Consider the following 21,528-nt stretch of genomic DNA (forward strand, 5'->3'; position numbering starts at 1 on the left):
GTTCTTAAGCCTGTTTAATAATTAAAAATAAATCCAGTTGAATATAATACAAAAGTCAACAGCCACCCTAAACCAATCACTGTGCGAGAGAAATAAAACTTCTGATGGATATGAACCAGTATGCACTGTAAAGAATACATCACATTTACAGTAGTGTTTCACCAAAGTGTTAAGATCAGAAACAAAATAGAAGGATAAAATACAAAATAGTTTTTAAACTACCAGGGGTTTCTAGCATGACTGTAAAAGCTCCAGCAATGAATATTAATGTCAGATTTACTTTAAACCCCTTTTACATTGCAATTCCTAACCCATAACTTGGATTACTTTTAACATATACACTATGGGCAATGGTTTCTAACTGATTAACTTACTGAAGCAGTGCTGTGTTAAACCTGGCACCATTGGGGAGTATCTTGAGAGCCCATGTGTTGGAAATATTTTACAATGTTAGTTATTGCAGAACTGTTGTGCCAAGATTTGGTTTATTACATTGTCCTCTTCTGTCCATGTACAAGTCAGTGCACGGCACATGTGAGCTCGGTGCCCACTCATCCATTGAGTAAAATCTGGCTACAGAATTCTATTTTCCACAAAGGCAAGATCAAGAGTCTTTGACCAGCATTTGTCAGACACAGTTGCTTATATTCATATAATGTGCAGACATATACAAACAAAGATACATTTCTTACAAGGTTATAACCCTCCAATTACATCAAATACCAGCCATTTAAATTTCAAACATACATAAAATTTTCTATATATAAAAAAATCTGGAGTGTGCTAGATGGTACCACATGCAGATTGGATAACTAAAGCTTAATAACGATCCATCAAACTCATTTAAGTAGAGTACACCCAAATGGCTGCAATTGTCAACATTTCTTCTGCAATGTAAAGGGGATGCAAACTAGTGTAATGTAATAAGATTATGGACTCCAGTAATTGACTGATCAAAGGCTGTCAGCTCTGAAGCAAATTGATGGTATATTGCAGCTCCAACAATAATGGTAGAGTCTGATGCCCTCAGGCAGTCTTTGGTTAAAAAGTTCAAATGAAGTTCTCGTACTTTTCCAGTCATTGTTTCAGCTGAAACCCAACTTGGTCTGTTCAACATATCACTTCTGCAAATATATTCATAGCAAATGTTAAACACAATTTTTTTTATACACTTTTGTATAAAAAAGACACAGAAACTTAAATACGTCACTAAAATGACACTGAAGGTCAGTAATATTTTTTGCTTCCCCACACCATGAGATCCAATGTGAATGCAGGCTGCAAACGATTTTAGCTCTGTTCACCAGCAGAAGCTTTTAATAATTTCAAGGCACCAATTCATTTGCATTTTCTGAAATGGGCTGGCAAAACTAATCACGAATATTGAAATGCAATGGAACGCATACTGCCCACCAACTGAGGTATGATTCAAATCCATCTGAAAACTTTTAATACCATTTCTTTTTTTAAAACATATAACGAAATTGGAACAGGTAAGGTTACCATCTGCTTGTTAGCTCCCCACTTTCTTTGCCCCTCCACAGAGAGGCTGTTAATGATGTTATACAGAATTTTAACTCTTAAATTGGCAGAGATGTTTCATTGATTAAAACAGTCCCATGACAATGAAAAAGTGACTTAGTTAATTGTCACAGTAGAAAATTGCTCTATTTTAATGCTCTAATAATCCTTCTTTCACTTTTAATGATGTTTAAACTAGAACTCATTGGTTCACAATTTAAAATCAACAACGAAATTATTTCCATTTTGTATTACAGAACACAATCTTAAAAGAACACTTAAAAGAGAAAAAGGAACTACTACAGCATTTAGAATTTAAATATCCTTCTGATTAATAAGAAACAGCGGAGTCTAACAAAACAAAAGCTCTCTTCCCTGGATGGGTAGGTGGAAGGCCAATATTTACAATAATCCATTTACAGCTGTCTTTGATTTCAGTCTTGCAATGTAGTCTTCTCTGCAGTTCCCTTTCTGCTTTACATGGCTGCTAACTGGCCTAGCATCATCTTGAACTGATGTGTACAGTGCGACAGTTCAGTAACTCTGTCCATCATCTCTTTGGCAGCAGAGCCAGATGGATATTGCAATGCTGCTGTCTTTGTTGTGATGACAATATACTTAAGCATCTCACAAAGGAGGTTACTGTAGTGTGTAACTTTATTGCGAACCTCTTGCGATTTAGCCTGACGAGAGAGTGTGTCCCCAATGAAAACCAACTTGTGTGCACTGAGAATGACAAACTTGCTGTGAGCCACGAAGATTTTCGGGGGTTGGTTGGTATTAATGGATGTGAAGAAGGCATCGATGGCATTGATTAATGTGGTAACATTTAACTCGCATTGTTCCGAGTAAAACAAAAGGAGCTGCTTGTCCGAGGGGCTCAGCTTGCTCTTAACCTGCCCGTATTGGTGCACTGGGGTCCAGTTTGACAGGTCATTCTCAATAGGTCTTGTTACCTCTTGCTCAAGACGCTCAAACTGTTTAACCTGCAAAAGCAAAAATAATAAAAGTCAATAATCCTTTCTCAGGTTATTGCTACATTATAAAAATGTTTTATCACATGAACTGGACAATTTTACCTAAGAACATGAGAAACAGGAGCAGAAGTGGGCCATCTGGCTCTTCGAGTCTCCTCCACCATTCATCGAAATCATGGCTTATCTTCTACATCAGCACCTTTCCCATGTGCTGTCCCCATATCGCTTCATTCCCTTAATATCCAGAAATCTATTGATCCTTGTTTTGAACAAACTGAAATAACTGAGCCACCACAACCTCTAGGGAAAAGAATTCCAAAGCTTCACCACCCTCTGAATGGAGAAATTTCTCCTCATCTCAGCCCCACCTGCCTTCCTCTTATTCTGAGACCGTGACCCCTGGTTCTGGACTCCTCAGCCAGGGGGAACACCCTCCCTGCATCCAGCCTGTTGACTTGCATTAGAATTTTGTAAATTTCAATAAGACTTCCTCTCTTTCACATAAACTCCAGTGAACATAGGCTTAGTCTACTCGATCGCTCGTCCTATGGCAAACCTGCCATCTTTGGAACCATTCTAATGATTTTTCACTGCACTCCCTTGATGGCAAGTACATCTTTTCTGGGTAAGGAGACCAAAACTGTACACAATACTCCAGGTGCAGTCTCATTGAGGCCCTATATAATTTCTGTAATACTTCCTTGCTCGTTTTTTCAAATCCTCTCACAATAAAGGGAAACATACCATTTGCCTTCCTAATTGATGAGCTCTCATTTGATAACCTCCATCCCACCATGTTCTCACCTGCTCAGCTAGTCTGTAAACCCTTGAAGCCTCTTTACATCCTTTGAACTGTAAATGCTTCTGCAACAGCCTGGTCTCCAAACCAAGTTGTTTGGTGTCCAGTGGTCAGTGTAGCAGATACAACAGCATAGAAACAAAATGTTTATATGTATCTATCAGGAATAATTCCCAATAATTCCCATGGCTGGTTCCATCATACTTTAGATGGAATATAGTGAGAGTCGGATGATGGGAAGGACATGTGTTTTCTTGCAATTTTCACCCATTTTCTTTCTGAAAACACCAGTTTTTGCTCAGGCTGAGGTGTTACAGGCATTGTAATTCTTCCAATGCGTCATAGTAAGATAATGAACTACAGAGAAAAACTACTGGAAAATAACCCTGAATTCCCTCAGTGGTGCATACCCATATGGACATATGGGCAACTACACACACACACCTCTGCTTCTCTGCCAGGACTCATCGGAAACAGATCCCTCCATGGTCCAGGTGAGAGATGCAAAGAACAGCAGCCACAGCAATTGTAGCAGCCCTGGTTCAGAGGTCAAACAATGTGTGATCTAGGTGACTGAGTTCCACATTGATTACTGCATATACTAATGAAGCTATAAAGGATCTTCAAAATTTAACTACAAAACCATCTAGTAATATCACATTTTGACGGGACCAGGTTACAAAGATCTTTCCCTCAGCAGCATCCTTTCATACATGCTGTCCAATTCTTCACTCTTCAGAGTTTTTGCTTTGAAAGCCACATCAGCCCAAAGCCGGGAGATTCAAGGAACAGGACTCAGAACTAATAGAGGCTGGTACAACAATCCTACCCTGTGTGTGTAAAGGTAGGAAGTGAGGCCATTACATTTTCCTTGCTTAGATTTGAGGGTCAAGGCCCTTCCCTAGTGCACTTGAGCAGACAGCCCAATGGAGAGGCTTGTCTGCCTTGTTGTGTCCAATTAGTTGGAGAATCTCATCACTTTGTAGTTACTGAGTTACTGAATGGAGATCCTGGTTCTTCTACATTGTACATTCTGTTCTCACCTGCTGCTGCTCAAGCTGGGCTTTGCCTTGTCGTATGATGTTCCCTTTCTCCAACAGCTCCTTTTGTGTTTTCTCAAACTCCTCCTTGCCCTGAAAATTAACAAAAGAGTGTATAACATTAGAAGCCTTGTCCTCGTTGTCCTATCGGTGAACACCACACACAAGCAAACAGCAGTGTTGTGAAGCTGGCACATACAACATAATCACTCAATGCTTTTAAATTTTGCTTTGAAATAATCCTTGCACACCACTTACAGTGACGAGCATCAACTTCCCCAAACACTCTGGTACATTGAAAGTGAATAATGTACACAAGACAGACATTGTGCACTCCTAATAGGTGTATGGTAAAAATAACTCATAGCTTCAACTCCCAGGCATGGATCAATTAGTCGGTCTCAGCCAAGGCAGGTAAGGTGTGCCCCTGACCCAGGGAAGAGGGGCACCATCATCCAATCGGGTTCCCACTGCTGATCTCCTTAGTGCAGGAGTGACGAGATCAGGATTAAAGAAAGCAAAGTGCTGGAGGAACTCAGAGGATCGAGCAGCATCTGTGCGCAGGAGGGAATTGTCGATGTTTCAGGTTGAGACCCCACATCAGCACAGATCAGGATTAGTTCTGACCTCAAAACAGAGGGTAGGAATGGCTTCTGAGGCTCCCGACCCAAGCCGAAGACCAACGTGTTCAGGAAATAACATCAGAGAGAATAAAGCAACTGTCTGATGACATAGATGTTTTATACAACATACAGAGCCACTTAATGCATTGAGCCTATTCAGACTAAAAGAACAATCCTATCAGTTCCAAACTCCTATACTTTCCTTGCATCCCCACTGTTTCCTTTGCCCAAAATTGTACACCTGAACCCCCTGGGCTTGAACTATTCTCTAACAGAATGGTTCCTTTACCCTATCCCATCAAAATCCTGTTCCTTTCTTACTCTAAGAAGAAAAGGGCAACCGCTCCAGTCTAACCAAACAGCTGAAATCCCTTAGCCCTGCATCAAATCTCAGAAATCCCTTCTTGCCCCCCCTGTAGAACAATTACATCCTTCCTAATGTAAGGTGACTAGAATCAGATACAATACAGGAGTGCCTTGATTTTTCAAAGGAATGCCTTCTTGGAAAACATTTTGATCAGCACAGTTCCATAAACCAAAAGATGGGTGAAAATCAGCATGGGCGTTTCAGCAGAGTGTGTGCAAAGTGGCACATGATTTGTTATAGCAGTAAACATCTTTGCAATTAAGACACGTACCGCAAAGAGTCAACTCATAAATGGAGGATTTACTGTACTGCAGCTGTGGTCGAACCAGTGTTTCCAACAGGTTTAGCAGAACCCCCCTGCTCTTGCACTCCATGCCTCTCGTTATGATTCCCAGGATCCCACGTGCTTGCTCACCACTCCCTCAACGTGCCCTGCCACTTTGCAGGATAACCACATCACTTGGTTCCTGCACACCATTTACAACAGTGCGATTTAGACCATATACTTTCTACAGAAGTGGTTGCCTATTCAGCCATATCTTCTGATGAAAGGAGCTGGACCTGAAACAGTAACTTCCTCTGTCCACACATGCTGCCTGACCTGCTGAATGTCTCCAGCATTTTCTGTTTATATTTCCGATTTCCTGCATCTGCAGATTTTTTACCATCGTATCCTTGTCTTTTAGCAGTCTATTATTGTCCTCCTCATAGTTTGACACATTTCCTAGCTTTGGGCTATCCACAAAATTTGGATATGATTCCCTGCGCACCCTGACCTCTGGATAACACTGCTGTCTACCAACCCCATTCTGAGAAACACCTGTTTACCACTACCCTCTGTTTTCCGCCCTTAAACATAGCAACTTCTAATACCTAGTTCATCAAATTTGAAATTCACCTTTTTTTATATGAATTATTAATCTGGGTAATAAATTATTAATTTCAGAAAACAATTAAAGCAATAAAGGTCGATATAGAACACAAGAACTGAAGTAGACTAATAAGGCCCTTGACCCTGTTCCACACTCAGTGAGATGCATCTACCTTGGTTCCATGACATTTTACACCTTTGTCTACCAAAATCTATCACTCAGGGTTTAAAATTATTGATTAAACCATCAGAACCCACTTCTCATTGGAACAGAATTCTACCCGTTCCACAAAGAGGAAGTTTTTAAAAAGCAGAAGAGGTAGAACCGCAAAATATTTAGAGAGGGAATTCCAGAACATAGGACCAATGGCTAAAGACTTTGCAGCCAACACTGGTATGAAGCAAATGGGAAAAGAACAGAGACACAAGAGATTGTAGGTGCTGGAATCTGGAACAAAAGACAAACTGCTGGAGGAACTCAGCGAGTCAAACAGCATCTGTGGATGCAATGGGATAGCTGAGGTTTTGGTTGAGACGTCAAAAACAACATTGGGAGTCAAGCAAGCCAAGGGAATGTGCATGTGCAGTGCCTTGTGTTGGTTAGGAAACGGTCCATGACCTTGGGCTTAGATCAGGTCCTGATACAAGGAAAAAGAACAGATTTAGAGGCATGTAAAACTCCTGACGGATAGTGAGGTTGGGAAGTCGAACAAGGGCTCCTGTTCCCTGCTTCTAAGTGAAAATCAGACAAGATGATAGATACACTGACACTAGATCTCATATCCTTTTTCATTGCCACAGTTAGTGAAACTTGACACATATACAGACCTTTCCCAAATTATTTCCTTCTCTCCCTACAACCAAAGACTGTCAGAAACGGGCCAGAGGAACAATAGGCTCTGCACCCTGCCCAACTCAGAATGGAAACTCTGATTACAGCAGACAACAAGGCCATTAAGCCCAAAGCAAGAGTGTAATATTTTTGTTTTTAAGGCATACAAAATCCCTCAGGGCTAAAATAGATGAGTTTCCACCATATTTTCACACCCATCACTTTGCAAGTGGTCAGTGATGTGAAGAGGTTCAAGTCAAGCACAACACATTCGAGGCTGACTGGCAGAAATGGGGAGCAAGGTCAGCCCCATTTTACTGGGAGAAGCCATTTTCTTACATGTAATAGCAACAACGACACAACTAGGTGTCGCTGCAAGACCAAGCCTGGGCAAAGGAAACTTTTTAATTCCATTATTTTACAAAACAAGGTTAGATTTGCAAATAGTGATGTTACTTTCCCCACAATGATAATATGCATGCGGATTATCCATCCTTCAATCTGTAAGAAGCGGTTAAGCACCAAGCAGTAATAAATGTGCTCCCATGGAGACACCAGAGACTGCAGACAGTGGAATCTGGAGCAACACACAAAGTGCTGGAGGAACTCAGCAGGTCAGACAGCATCTATGGAGGAAAATGGACAGTCAACGTTTCGGGTCGAAGCCCTTCATCTGGACTGATAAATGTGCTCCGTTTAGTATTTATCAAGAGAAATAAAAGCTAGCTTAATTTGTTGTTAACATAAAGCAATGATTCAGGGACTGAGTAAGACTTAAAAGGATTGCGATACAGCATTAATAGCTTCACCTCTTTATTAGCCTGGTATACAATTGTTCATGCTGTTTTCCTTTAAAATTCATTATTTTTGGAAATACATTATATTTTACTCTCACTATTTGTGCCAATCCTTTCAATGACAAAAATTACTAAAATTGTCAGGTTCAAATTAATCCTTGCACTTTTAATTTAAATGTAACCTCTATTTTTATTGTTGTTTTTATTATTTTCCTAAATTCAAAGTTGCTTCGTATTAATTCCAAAGAAGGTCTGAATGGTTTGGTAACTGACAATAAAGAACTTCAATTTCATATGGTTGAAAAAGCTGGCTAACTTTCATCTGGTGTAAACAAGTGAGAGCCTTTATTTAAAAGCTCTATCACCTCAGGTCTCAACATATCAGTGTCCTTGCTTCCCTTTCCTCAGTTTTAACTCTATCACGAGGTCATGAAACATTTCCTCACCTGCACCAGGCACTGCACTGGCACATTCCCTGGTGTTACCTAGCTCCCAATGTTGCTTTTGATTTTAGATTCTTGTCATCTTTTCAAATCTTTCCATCTTGTCCCACTTGGTTCTGTAACCTCACCCACCACCTTTCTCCAACATTCCATCCCACATCATATACCCGACTCCTTTCTGGAATCCCTTGATTTCCCTTACTAAACAAAATAAAAGCAACAATTTAAAAGTAAACAGATTACATTTAAATTAAAGTATTAATATCTGTATTGTCAATTTAACTGTAACCCATTTGAATCTGACAATTTTTGTATTTTTTTCATTGATGGGATAGACAAATAAAAGCAAGTGTAAACAATAATGCAGTTCAAAAATAATGACCTTTTGATTATCTCAGCTAATTTAAGGAAACCAGCATGAACATTGTGCACCAGGCTAAGAGAGAGGTGAAACCAGTAGTGCTGTATTATAATCCTTTTCTTCCTCCCAAACTATTTCAAATACCCCTATAGATTTCTCTTCCACTGTGTAGTTAGGAATAGTGACTGCTACTGTGGGGATGGAAAACAAGAGACAAAAAAAATTATGATGGAGTAAAAAAGGGTCAAAAGTTAGACAGTAGGAGGGAGAGGCTGGGCAGCAGGAGGGACGGAAAGCCAGGTACCACAGATTGGGCAAATGGTACAAGATGGATGAGAGGGACAACTTCTTGTTTATGCAGAGTACTTATTTCAAACTCACCACCTGATAGCTGGGCAAAAGCAGAGTCAGTCGGGGCTTTCAAAAAGCAGTCGGATAAATGCTTGAGAGAGAATCATGTTTGGCGATATGAAGAAAGCAGGGGAATGGAAGCGACAGGATGATCTACCATGAGTTGCCCCTGCAATTCTCGGATTCTGAGAGCACATCCCACATCAGACTTAAACTTGTGTCCATTTAGGAAGGAGGCACATGCTGGCAGCATCTCATTTTATACCTTTAAATATCCCACAAATTGCAATCATTGAGTCAGAGTAATACAGCACGGAAACAGGCCCTTTGGCCCAACTCATCCATGCCAACCAAGACGCCTACCAAAGCTAGTTCCACTTGCCGTTGTTTGACCGATATCCCTCCTATCTGTGTACCTGTCCAAGTGCCTTTTAAATGTTGTTATTGTACCTGGCTCAACCGCTTCCTCTGGCATCTTGTTCCGTATACTTACCACCTTCTGGGTGGAGGAGTTGCTCCTCGGATCCCCTTTAAATCTTTCCCCTCTCACCTTAAACCTATGCCCTCTAGTTTTTGATTCCTCTTCCCTGGGAAAAAGACTGTGTGCATTCACCCTATCTATGCCCCTCATGATTTTATACCCTCAATAAGGTCATGAAGTTTCGAGGCTGACAGGCTGTAGGTCATTTCATCAGTTGAGGTGGCTTCACATAATGAAGGGGTCCCCAGTGATTCTCACAGCTTGTGGATTCGAACTCCAGCTAGTCCAATATAAAAATATCTCGTCCCCAGCTCTCTCTCTCCAGATTTATGAGGGTCAGTGCAGCTGTACTAAATCTTTTATACAGCATTATTTTAACACAGTTACTAAAATAATGAATCAAGGCGATCTTCAAACAACTTCAGGAGTCACAACTCAGTGCCTCACAAATAATTTTGTGTAAGATCTGTGAATCTGTTTTTTTTAATAAATTTAAAGTGCATCATCTTGATCGATGCATGTTAACTCTCTCCAGCCTGCAGCTGCAAGTACATAACCAGCCACAATTGTTTCAGAAACTGATCCGTTACCCTGATCAGTGACTGCGGGGGAAACCAGAAGAACAATTTCCGAAAATTCACTTGCAGTGTGTGGGCCGCAGTCTGTAAGGAGTTTGTACGTTCTCCCCGTGTCTGCATGGGTTTCCTCCGGATGCTCCGGTTTCCTCCCACATTCCCAAGATGTACGGGTTAGGAAGTTGTGGGCATGCTATTTTGGCGCCGGAAGCGTGGCAACACTTGCGGGCTGTCCCCAGAACACTTGACACAAAAGGTGCATTTCACTGTGTGTTTCGATGTAGGTGTGACTAATAAAGAAATCTCATCATCATCATTTATTACACATCCCGAAAGGCCCTTAGGAAGGGAGTACCGAGTTACTTTCTTGAACTACGGTGGTCCCTCTGGTGCTGTTGGGTCAGGAGCCCCGGGATTCAGACCCAGCGCGTCGCAGGATGATACGTTCACAGATCAGGATGTAGGGGAACCTGCTGGTGGTGGTGTTCCTCTGCCCCTGTGTGCTTGTCCTTTTTGGTGGTGGAGGTCATGGGTTGGGTGGGGGACTGTTGGGAGTAGCCAGGGTGCATTGGTGTAGTGCATTTTATAGCCAGTACAAATTGCAGGCAGTGTGCATCAATGGTGGAGGGAACGAGCATTAAGGGTGGGTGTTGGGGTGCCAGTCAAACAGGCTACTTTGTTCTGGGTGGTGTCGAACATCTTGAAAGCTATGGGTCCTGCACTCATCTAGGGAACTGGAGAGCACACCATCACATCTGGGATAGCGTGCCTTGGAAGTGGTGAAAAGGCTTCAAGGCATCAGGAAGTGATACAGGATACCCCGCCTCTGACCTGCTCGTGTCTGGTTGGTCCATTTGTGTATCTGATCAATGGTGACCCTCAGTACATTGATGGTTGTTGGACTTGGCAATGGTAATGCCAATGGCCATTGCCTGGCACTTTTATGTTTCAAGTGTTATTTCCCTACTTCTCAGCTCATGCCTGAATGTTGTTCAGGACTTGCTGCATGGTTCGTTTGCTGAGGAATTGCAAATTGAATTGAATATTATTCAATCATCAGCAAACATCCCCGCTCCTGACCTCATGACAGAAGCAAGGCTATCAATGAAGCAGCTGGAGATGGTTTGGTTCAGGACACTGCCCTGATAAATTCCTGGGGCAGGGATGACTGATCTTCAACAACCACCTTCCATCGTACAGGGTACAACTCCAAACATCCGAGTGCTTTCCCTTTGGTGCCTGCTGACTTCAATTTTACCAGGGCACCTTGAAGCAAAATGATACTCTAACGTCAGGTACTGTCACCTCAGGAATTCAGCTCTTTCGAGCCAGGCTGTAATGAGCTCTGGAGCCAAATGATCCTGGCAAAATCTAATCTAGGCATCACTGAGAAGGATATTTGTGACAAAGTGCCACGTCAATGCCAACTTCCTTCACTTTGATGATGCTTGGGAGTAGATCGATTAGCTGGTAATTGGCCGGATTGGACATCCTTCTTTTTATGAATGGGATATAGCTGGACACTCACATGCTGAATCCCACCACTGATGAGAATGGAGATGTTCTTGGAACCTCCTCATCCCCATTAGCTGCTTAATTGACTACCATCACTCCTGACCAGATGTGGAATAATCACAGAGTCTCGATCTATCTGCTGGTTGTGAGATCGCTTGGCTGTCTATTGCATGTTGTTTTTGTTGCTTAGCTTGCATGTAATCCTGTGCTGTAACTTCATTAGGTTGATATTTGCTCCTGGCAATCCTTCTGCATTGAACCACTTATAGCAATGTTAGAGTGGGGAATGTGCCAGGACATGAGGTTTCACATTGTGGCGGTGTACATTCTGTTGCTGCTGATGGTCCACTGCGTCACACAGATGCCCAGTTTTCAACTGACAGATCTGGGAGTTCTTCCCATCGAGTCGATTGTAGTGCCACACAATACAATAGAGGGCATCTCCAGTAACAATAATAGAACCTTATGGCCATAAAGACTGCGCAGTGGTCACTTCCGCTGGTACTATCATGGACAGATGCATCTGCTTCAGGTGAACTGGTGAGGATGAGGTCAAGTAGATTTATCCCTTGTGTTTGGTTCACTCACTACCTACTGCAGACCCAGTCTGGTAGCAGTGTCCTCCAGGGCTTGGTCGGCACAGTCAGTTCTGCTGCTACCAAGCAACTCTTGGTGATGGACACTGTAGTTCCCCACCCAGGGTAAATTGCTACTCTTAGTGCCTCTCCCAAGTGTTGTTCAACAATGGAGGAGCATTTATACATTGGCTGAGGGAGAGTGGGAGATGGTAATCAGGAGGAGGTTTCCTTGCACATGATTGACCTGATGTAATGAAACTTCATGGAATCTGGAGTCAATGTTGAGGACACCATGGTCTACTCCCTCCCACCTGTACACAACTGTGCCACCACATCAGGTGGGTCTGTCCTGCTGAATGGACAGGACATACCCAGGGATTGTAAGCGAGGTGTCTGGCACATTGTAAAGTGTGTTTCTGTGAGGACAACTACTGCTTGTCGAGCCTGTGCGTCAGCTCCCTCAATTTAGACACCAATCTCCTGATGTTTGTGAGGAGGACATTGCAAGGCCAACTGAGCTAAGGGATCTTTGGGCTAGGGATGACCTAGAGCATAAGAGACCAAGAGGTGATCTTATAGAGGTGTATAAAATTATGAGGGCCATAGATCGGGTGAATGCACTCAAGTCTTTTTCTCAGGGTTGGGGAATCAAGAACTAGAGGGCATAGGTTTAAGGTGAGAGGGGAAAGGATTAATAGAAACTTGAGGGGCAACTTTTTTTTACACAAAGGGTGGTATCTATGTGGAATGAGCTGCCAGAGGAAGTCATTGAGGCTGGTATAATAACATCTATTAAAAGACAGAAGATTATGGGCCGAACACTGGCAAATGGGACTAGCTTGGATGGGACACCTTGGTCGTCATGGACCAGTTGGACTGAAGGGCTCTTTTCCGTGCTGTACAACTCTATGACTTGCCAAATTTGATGACTATGTCATTGTCAGGTGGTCCTTCTCTGTTACAATTGAGTGACTTGCTAGACCACTTCAGAGGGCACTTAACAACTCTATCACAAGGGGTGGATCTGGGGTTACATGTAGACCAAACCAGGTAAGGATGGCAGATTCCCCCAAAGGACATTGGTGAATCAGATGGATTTTTACAACTCTGGTAGTTTTCAATATCATCATCACGAAGCCTAGTTGATGGGATTCTGTTCTCCCTGACGCATCCCCGCAGCCACACCTGATCCGACCCCGCCCCTAAATTCCAGATTACGCACGAGTTTAAAATCTACAGCTGCCATGGTGGGATTTGACTGGATTGTCAGTCCAGCTCTCTGGATTACTAGACTGCTACCTTAACCATTGAGCCACCACCATACCCTTATTTCACTGGTGTCCATTTGACCTGTATTAGAATTCAAAGTACCAGAGGAAGGAAAATGAAAGGAAAGCTTCCCAATTTGGAAAACCAATAATTTCCAGTCTACAACATGCTAGGAAAGTAAACAGAATGATCTGAAAAGGAGGGCAAAAAGCATAAACAACAGTACTTAATCCTTTCTGAATTAGCAAAGAATAAAGCTCAGGGTAGTCTTTCTTTTAAAGACATTTCTTGCGATGTTTTGAACTTTTTCCTCAAATTTAATCTGGGTTGAATATTTCCCATTGACATTTTTATTTCTGCTTCCGCCCGAGTGCACTCACTCTTTGTTGGTGCAGAGCCGCACAGACACCAGTCGCCTCTGGCACTCTTGCCCTTGCTGGACATGACAACATTGCAGCTGAAGTTAATCATGACACCACAAGCCTGCCTTTTTGAACAGCATGAGCCCATACTCTGGCTTATTTTCCTACGTAGTTCACTATCAGACAGGAGGTACAGAAGCCTGAAATCCCACGCCTCCATTTCAGGAACAGCTACTTTCCTGCAACCATCAGGTTCTTGAACCGACCTGCACAACCCTAACCCCACCTCAGCAATGGGACACTACAGACCACCTCTTGCACTACCATGGATTTGTCTTTGATTGAGTCTTCATTTTTGTTTACACTGTCTTGCTTTTGAGCAGTCTTTTTATTCCATTGCATGGTATAATTTTATGTACAGTTTATATACAATTCATATTCTGTGTTGTCTGTACCTATATGTCTGTGATACTGCTGCAGGCAAGTCTTTCATTGCACCTGTACCTCACCGTACTTGTGCATGTGACAATAAACTCGAAACTACCTATGGCTGTGCGAATACAAAGTGATCATCACAAACCTGCAAGTGAACGTAGTCATAGTCCTCCATCCACCCACTGCCGTTGTTGTCATACTGCGTGTCCGGAGACCCTTCAGCCGTGTACCTTGGTGGGGATGGTAAAGGCCTCGCCTGAATGTTGGCCTTGTCTGTTAATCCCGTCTGGTAATTTGTTATGCTGTTATTATTTGTTGAGTGGCTGACACTCTCGAGGCCAGGCAGGGGCACACTGGACTTGTTATCTCCCTGCTGCTGTTTTGTCCGTTTGAAGAGCAATGAAGCATTGCCATGAAGGAAAGAGGCAAGCTGCTTGGTATCATCAGGAATGCCCCGCGAGTACATCACAAATCGGTCAAGGTCATCAGTGGAGTTTTGCTTGTTGATTATTAAAACATTTAGCGCCCAGCTGCTGTTGTCCAATGCCTGGCTGTGCTTGAGTAAAAGCTGGTAGACATCTTCCATCTTCTGCACCTGCTTGCTTAGCTTCGTGTACAAAGTGCGGTCAGTCGCTTGGGTGGAATTTGCAACAGCTCCGCGTGCAAACTCCAAAAGGTCCTTCACAGAATTCTTCACTCTTTCAACCCCAGCCTTGATGTTCTGTACGTTGGCCTCCATATGCTCTCGACTCCTCCAGCTGGTGACAACAAAGGACATGAGATAGGAAATAGAACTCTCCACGCTTTGCTGATGCTTTGCCAGTATCTCCATGGCTACCTCTAGGTCCAGGTTAAGCTCCTTACTGCTTGGCTTGGGCAAGGCATTTGAAGATTCTTTAACAGGAATGACATCGAGGGAAGATGTTGAAATGTTGCTCCTTGTACTCCCTGTGCTGGAAGCCGAAAGTCTTTTGAAACTGTTGGTGATTTCTTCTGTTGCGGCATCTCTGCACACCTGAGGCGGTACATCATAAATATAATCCCCAGCAGACTCTTCAGTGGAGGGGATCTTCCCTCCAGAGGTTGGAACACCTAGATCCCTCGGGAAATCGTAAACATCTTGTATGGACGTCTGATATCCTCCAAGTATCTTCTGACTTGGAGGAACGTCGTAGATTTCCTGGTTGAGGGATGTGTCTGCAAGTTTCCCGGCTGGTGGAGGTACATCATAGACATCATCGAGTGGATAGCTGTCGTGTGCTGCAGGGGTCTGAGGTGCAAACCTCATGGAATCCACACTCTTTGGTGTCCTGTGAGAGAATGATGGTGGAACGTCATACGTATCTTCCGAGACAGGGCCATCGGGAACATCCTTACTTACAGATGGTGGGATGTCGTAGACCTGTGTAAAAAGATAAGGAAATACAACCTTTGAAGTACTGAGCTGTATTCTTCAAAGTTCAGAACTGGTTTTGGCAACACATGACCTGCCCAAATCTGGGCACTCTCTCCTTTCCCTGGGCAAGCATCCTATCCGGATGCACCACAGCTTGGTATGGCAACTGCTCCGCCCAAGATCGCAAGAAATTGCAGAGAGTTGTGGACACAGCTGAGTCCATCACGAAAACCTGATCCCCTCCACTGAAACTGTATACATGTCCCACTGCCTTGGGAAAGCAGCCAACATAATCAAAGACCCCTCCTACCCCAGTCATTCTCCCTTCTTCCCCCCCCCCTTCCATCGGGCAGAAGATACAAAAGCTTGAAAACACGTACCACCAGGCTCAAGGACAGCTTCTTATAACAGAGGGATAGACTCTTGAACAGACCTCTTGTACAATAAAGATGAACTCTTGATCTCACAATCTACCCCATCATGGCCCTCGCACCTTATTGTCTACCTGCACTTTCTCTGTAACTGTGACTGTAACATTATATTCTACATTCTGTTACTGCTTTTCCCTTTGTACTACCTCAATGTACTTGCGTTTTGAAATCATCTTTATGGATGGCATGCAAAATAAAAGTTTTTCACTATATGCCAGTACATGTGACAATAATTTACCAATTACCAGGAAGGTTGCTCTCCTGTTTACCACTAACCCTTCAGGGCAGATAGCTAATTCCTGCAGAGGTGAACAAAGGCACCAGCTCTACTGCCTCCAGGGAAGTCGGAGCCTTGCCAGCCTCAGTGATGGGGTGAGCCAGAGGCTGTCAGTGGGCCAAAGTCTAATCAAAATTTGCTTTCAAATTTTAAGCAATAGAGAAATAGACATTAAATTCTACTTGTTGCAAAAATATCTTTAGGGGGATAGAGGGCACCCTGTAATACAATCTACATTTCCTCTGCTTGTTTGGGTGAATTTCCAGGGTTGTCCGCCCTCAAGGCTGATCAAGGATCCCAATCCTTGCAGTTACTCAGGAGTTCCAGGGGTATTGATACGGGGTGGAATCCAGGCCATCAGCAGGAATTCCTGCCAGCCCAATGGATGATCTACCTGAAATGCACACCATCCCAACCCCAAAAATAATAGGTCCTGCGTCACTCTGAAAGCAAGTTTACGTTGAAATAAAACTATATACCTCGAAATTGGACTTAGTGTCCACTTCTCATGAATAAATCACTCATAAAAGGAAATTTTGCACCAACTTCAGTGTTTGCTTGCCTGTGGAAGTCCCACCCCCTAGGAAACTGGATGGAGCACTTGCTGCCATGAATCATTCCTCTGCTCATGTCATCTGCCCACTGGATTCCCCTCATGTGATGATGCCTTCAATTGATCACCAACAGATACTAGATCAAGAGGCTATGACTTGACGTGACCTTTGTTGTTAACACGCAATAGATTGCATCGACAGTAGCAAATCCTGCTCGATTTGAAGGCCATCGCAGTTGTGTTTATGAATTCTCTCCCTCCCCAGTCACTGCAGTGCACCCACTGGCGGCAGGACCGAGCACAACTTTAAGCAGCAATGCATTTCTCACTTCAGGTCAGCTGACATTCATCTGCTGCTGTCAGTGGTGACTTGAGGCCTCCCGTGACACAAAGCATGTGGGGGCTCCATCTGGATAGCCCGGGGCATTATTCCACACACACCCCCTCCCCCCCCACCTTTCCACAGTTCCTCCATGTCAGTTACAATTCTACTCTCTTCTAAGCACCCATTTTCCCCTCATCCCCTGCAGAGCTGCTACATAATGTTCACTTTAACCATGTTGGTCTCCTTTGCAGTGGGCAAAGCACCACTGAAATGGCAGCAGCAATCCTAAGCACCAAACATGGGTGTGATCCAACTTCTAGGTAAACTTTTTACTCGTGGAGACCCTATCCTTCCAATCGATCGTCAGATATCGTTCTTCCTGGAAGTTAACTGACCTGCAAAACCATCATAAACATACTTCTGATCACATAGACAAGTGCTCAATGGCCTGATTGGCAGGAGGTCCATGCCTACACAGGGAGCCTCGACACACCCCCATTGCCAAAGAAAACTCAGAGATGTGCCCTCAACAGCCTCAGCGGTCAGCTGACAAGTTATTAAAGCTGAGTGTGGGGTATAGGCTCTCCCAACCTGCAGAATAACATGAGCAAGGATAACCTAAAAGCAGGGATCCAATTATTCCCATTTCCTCCCCCTTCCCCCTTTATGAGAATATATCAATGATAAACAAAAAGAAATAAAGGAGACAAAAGAGGGTTCCCTGGTTTGGGCATTTCTGACAAATTGTCAGAGTGATATTTTGGTGTGATTATATTAAATTGGTGGCAGTCAGCTTGCAAGTAGGTTAAATCCATCTCACATAGCCACCAGCACATCTGGACTATCAAATCTCTTCAAAATATTACTTCAACTTCAGAGGTCCTGGATTCACATTCATGTTTGCAGGAGGTCAGCAGTGGGTAGATGTGGGCTATGCTCATCTTAGAACAGGTTAACTGGCTCCTCAGAAAGCCAGGAAGGAGTGAGAGTCCATGCCCTCAGCTTCCTGTCCAGTCAGGAATCAAAATATACCAAGCTCATAATCTCTGAGGACTCAAAAGATTTACCAGGATGTTGCCTGGACTTGGGGGCCTGAGTTACAAGGAGAGGTTGCAATGACTGGGACTTTACCCCTGAAACGGAGGAGATTGAGGGGTGACCTGATAGAGGTGTAAGATCATGAGGGGCAGAGACAGGGTGAAAGCACAAAGTCTTTTTTCCCAGGGAGGGGGTGCTAAAAATAAGAGGGCATAGGTTTAAGATCAGAGGTGAGAGATTTAAAAGGGACATCAGGGACAGCTCCTTCACGCAAAGGGTAATGCGTATTTGGAATGAGCTGCCAGAAATAGTGGTTGAGGCAGGCACATTAGCAACATTTAAAAGCCAGCTAGATAAGTACATAGATAGGAGAGGTTTAGAGGGCTATGGGCCAAATGCAGGCAGATGGGACTAGCTCACTGGGCAACACAGTCACCATGGATGAATTGGGCTGAAGGGCCTGTTTCCATGCTATATGACTCTATGACTGGCAAATCAGACCTAGAGACAAGATGTGCTTCTGTTTAAAAACAAGACCTGCCATTTTCACAGAGTTATTCCAAAGCAGAGTGCAATTTTGCAAATATAATGATACAATTGCTAATCTCAATGAAACAACAGGTTTTAGGAAATATGTATTAAAAGCTCAATGTAAATATCCTGTTCATGAAACAAGGGGCTCACTGTTACATCTCCTTGGATCACACTAGATGATGATTAAACATTGGTCAGTCAAGATAAAGTATTCAAAAAATGTGGGGCCTACTTTCAAGAGAGATTAACAATGCTGAAGCCAAGGGAACATGATGTATAAATTGAATTAATGACAGTACTATACAATGAAAAATCACAGCACATAACCTAGTCCAGAGTATACTGGGAATATCAAATTGTTCTGATAAATGAGGGTTGATTTAGCGGGAATGATAAATCCTGAGAATGGGTCAATAATCTGGAACAGATATTTGCTCCAAATACCTGTGGGGTTCTGCCAACATGAGTTTTAAAAAGTGTGTGACTATGATTGTTTTTCCTTCTAATTTGCTTTCCAAAAATATCATATCTCCTCCATTCTTACCCCTTCACCAATCCCTTAGGTGGACACAATAATTCAAACCACAGTATCGCAGTGCTCCACCACTGGAGTCAACAGATATCTTAAACACATTTTCCAAAAAGAACTAGATACTCACTATTTGTTGAGTCTGGAGGTGGTGTTGTGGATTCATTTCTATACTGGGGGGAACGTCATAAATTTCCTGTGACTTATCTCTGTTGTTAGGACCTTTCATTGCCATTGGAGGAGTATCATATACCTGATAGAGAGGAGCCGGGATTAAAATATTGATTTCCTGACTGTAGCCACTATTAATCCTGTACAACTGATGCTTGTGCTTAAAAATGTTTCTCCAAGAATTTTATCCAGAAAGAATCAGCCACCATTTCCTTTCACTTATCACAACTAAACCAATGAATATGTTCGAAAGCATCCATCATGACAGGCAACAATGGCTTTGTGCCCGACTCATGCTGACATTGATGCAAATCTTTGAAGAATTGCACTTATTCTCTACACCCCCTGAATATCCAAATTCCACTGACCTTCACTGTGCCTAGTCCATTCCCCTGTGCTCACTGTGCCTTGTACATTCCCCTGCACTCCATACCCATCTCGTATGCTGCAATACTTTTAGAGTGTGATTATAGACATGAGAAAAGGTTTCTCTATTAAAGGGATACTGTCATTGTTTTACAACCTTACTCTCTTTTTGGGGGAAAAGGAAAACAGCCACAATAATCTGGAACACAATTACATAATTTTGTTACCACAATGACATAACTGTGATCTCCATTGGAACTGGCTTGATGAGCTGAATAATCTATTCCTGATTCCTTTCTCTTCATGCTGTGTGTGACCCCAACAGAAAACTTCACCATTTATTTCTGAGTACAAGGTTCCTTTAACAGTTGGCAAATTAATCAATTTATCTCAATGAATCAATGATGTCAGTGGCAACAACTTTTGCTGCCAGGTTTCCTTCATAATAATAATGACTACACTTATAAAGAACCTAATTTACTGTATAGTACTTGAGGTCTCAAGGTTGTGAAAGGCACTACATAAATGGAATCTTTTCTTTCTGTCAACTCAAATATAACATTGTTATGTCTTTGAAGCAAGTGAGATGTAATTAAGCTTTCAAAGCATTATTTAAAACACATTTAATGTTAATAACAATGGATTGTTTCTTTCATATACTATTGTGTTGAACATTTGTGCATTTTATTAACTGTAAAACTATTACCCACCTCTTGCCCATATTGATTGCCAGTAGATTCTGTTCCTCCTCTATTTGGAGGGACATCATAAATCTCCTGCAGAGTAGCCGGAGGAGGATTTCTAGATGGGAGGATGTCGTATTCATCTTGTTCCATCTGTGGAGGTGTGTCATAAACATAAACTCCTCCAACTCTAGTTGGAAGGACTACCTGTGAAGAAAGAAAATGTAACTCAGTTCATAGCTCCAGTAAGATTCAACAACCTCTCTGTCCTGTTACTGCAGCTGACTTTGGTTAATTAAAAGACAAATTCTCTGTGACGCACTCTTGTGTGGCTGTTAGCCATCAGATCTCCATCTCCCCGCATCCTGCAAAGGAAGCTTTTGCTCAGATGGTTACTGGTAACAGCCACAGTATGTTCTATGGACACATGCCAGGCATGAGTGTTTCACATAAATCAGGCCATCAAATACCATTGACAACATAAGCCAGGAGTGTCACAAGTGTAGGCCGTGATGAATGTGGCACATAAGCTGCCACTTCCAAATGTGTGTTCCAATCCCTTAATCAACGTGTTACTTATTAAAATAAAGAGAACTCATTCGAGCAGACACGGGATGGGAAGTGTTAGCAATGAGGTTTCTCATGCAGAGGGTATGCAAACTAATCTGCTCGATGCATTTCCCACCAAAATACACAATTCTACCGAACACAATGACATGTATGAGACTCAGTTTGAGAACAACCTTCCAGCAGCCACAGTAAAGGCTGAGGTGCCAAGTGCCAACTTGCAGGCTTCAGCGGGCACTGTATAAACACAGAACAGCACTGTGGCCAGCTCATCCACAGAGCATATACAATAATAGTGAACTTGTGGAGACCATCTGGAAATCATGTCTTTTTTCACAGTTGTAATGATTACTTCCAGTTACTTCTTTACAAAGACCAAGAATCCATGAGGATTACTTAAAAGAATTGAGCATATAATCCAAGCTGACACTCGCTGATGGACCTGCCTTCCTTGGATGAGA

The 21,528-nt window shown here is 42.8% G+C and overlaps 1 protein-coding gene across 4 annotated transcripts in view; it reads right to left on the bottom strand.

The window, feature by feature from the left end:
- bcar1 (BCAR1 scaffold protein, Cas family member) overlaps positions 1-21,528 on the bottom strand; it is a 206,342-nt gene continuing 184,814 nt past the window's right edge. For 3 of the 4 annotated variants that reach the window (XM_052028408.1, XM_052028411.1, XM_052028407.1), the window contains exons 3-7: positions 20,528-20,707; positions 19,411-19,533; positions 14,343-15,599; positions 4,341-4,430; positions 1-2,507 (exon numbers count right to left, since the gene is read on the bottom strand). In XM_052028408.1, coding sequence (XP_051884368.1) covers positions 1,998-2,507; positions 4,341-4,430; positions 14,343-15,599; positions 19,411-19,533; positions 20,528-20,707 — 2,160 coding nt within the window. In that variant the 3' untranslated portion in view covers positions 1-1,997. The remainder of the gene's footprint in view (positions 2,508-4,340; positions 4,431-14,342; positions 15,600-19,410; positions 19,534-20,527; positions 20,708-21,528) is intronic. The other variant, XM_052028409.1, reaches the window with a different exon arrangement.

Source organism: Pristis pectinata, chromosome 13 (assembly GCF_009764475.1).
Source record: "Pristis pectinata isolate sPriPec2 chromosome 13, sPriPec2.1.pri, whole genome shotgun sequence".
NCBI lineage: Eukaryota > Metazoa > Chordata > Chondrichthyes > Rhinopristiformes > Pristidae > Pristis > Pristis pectinata.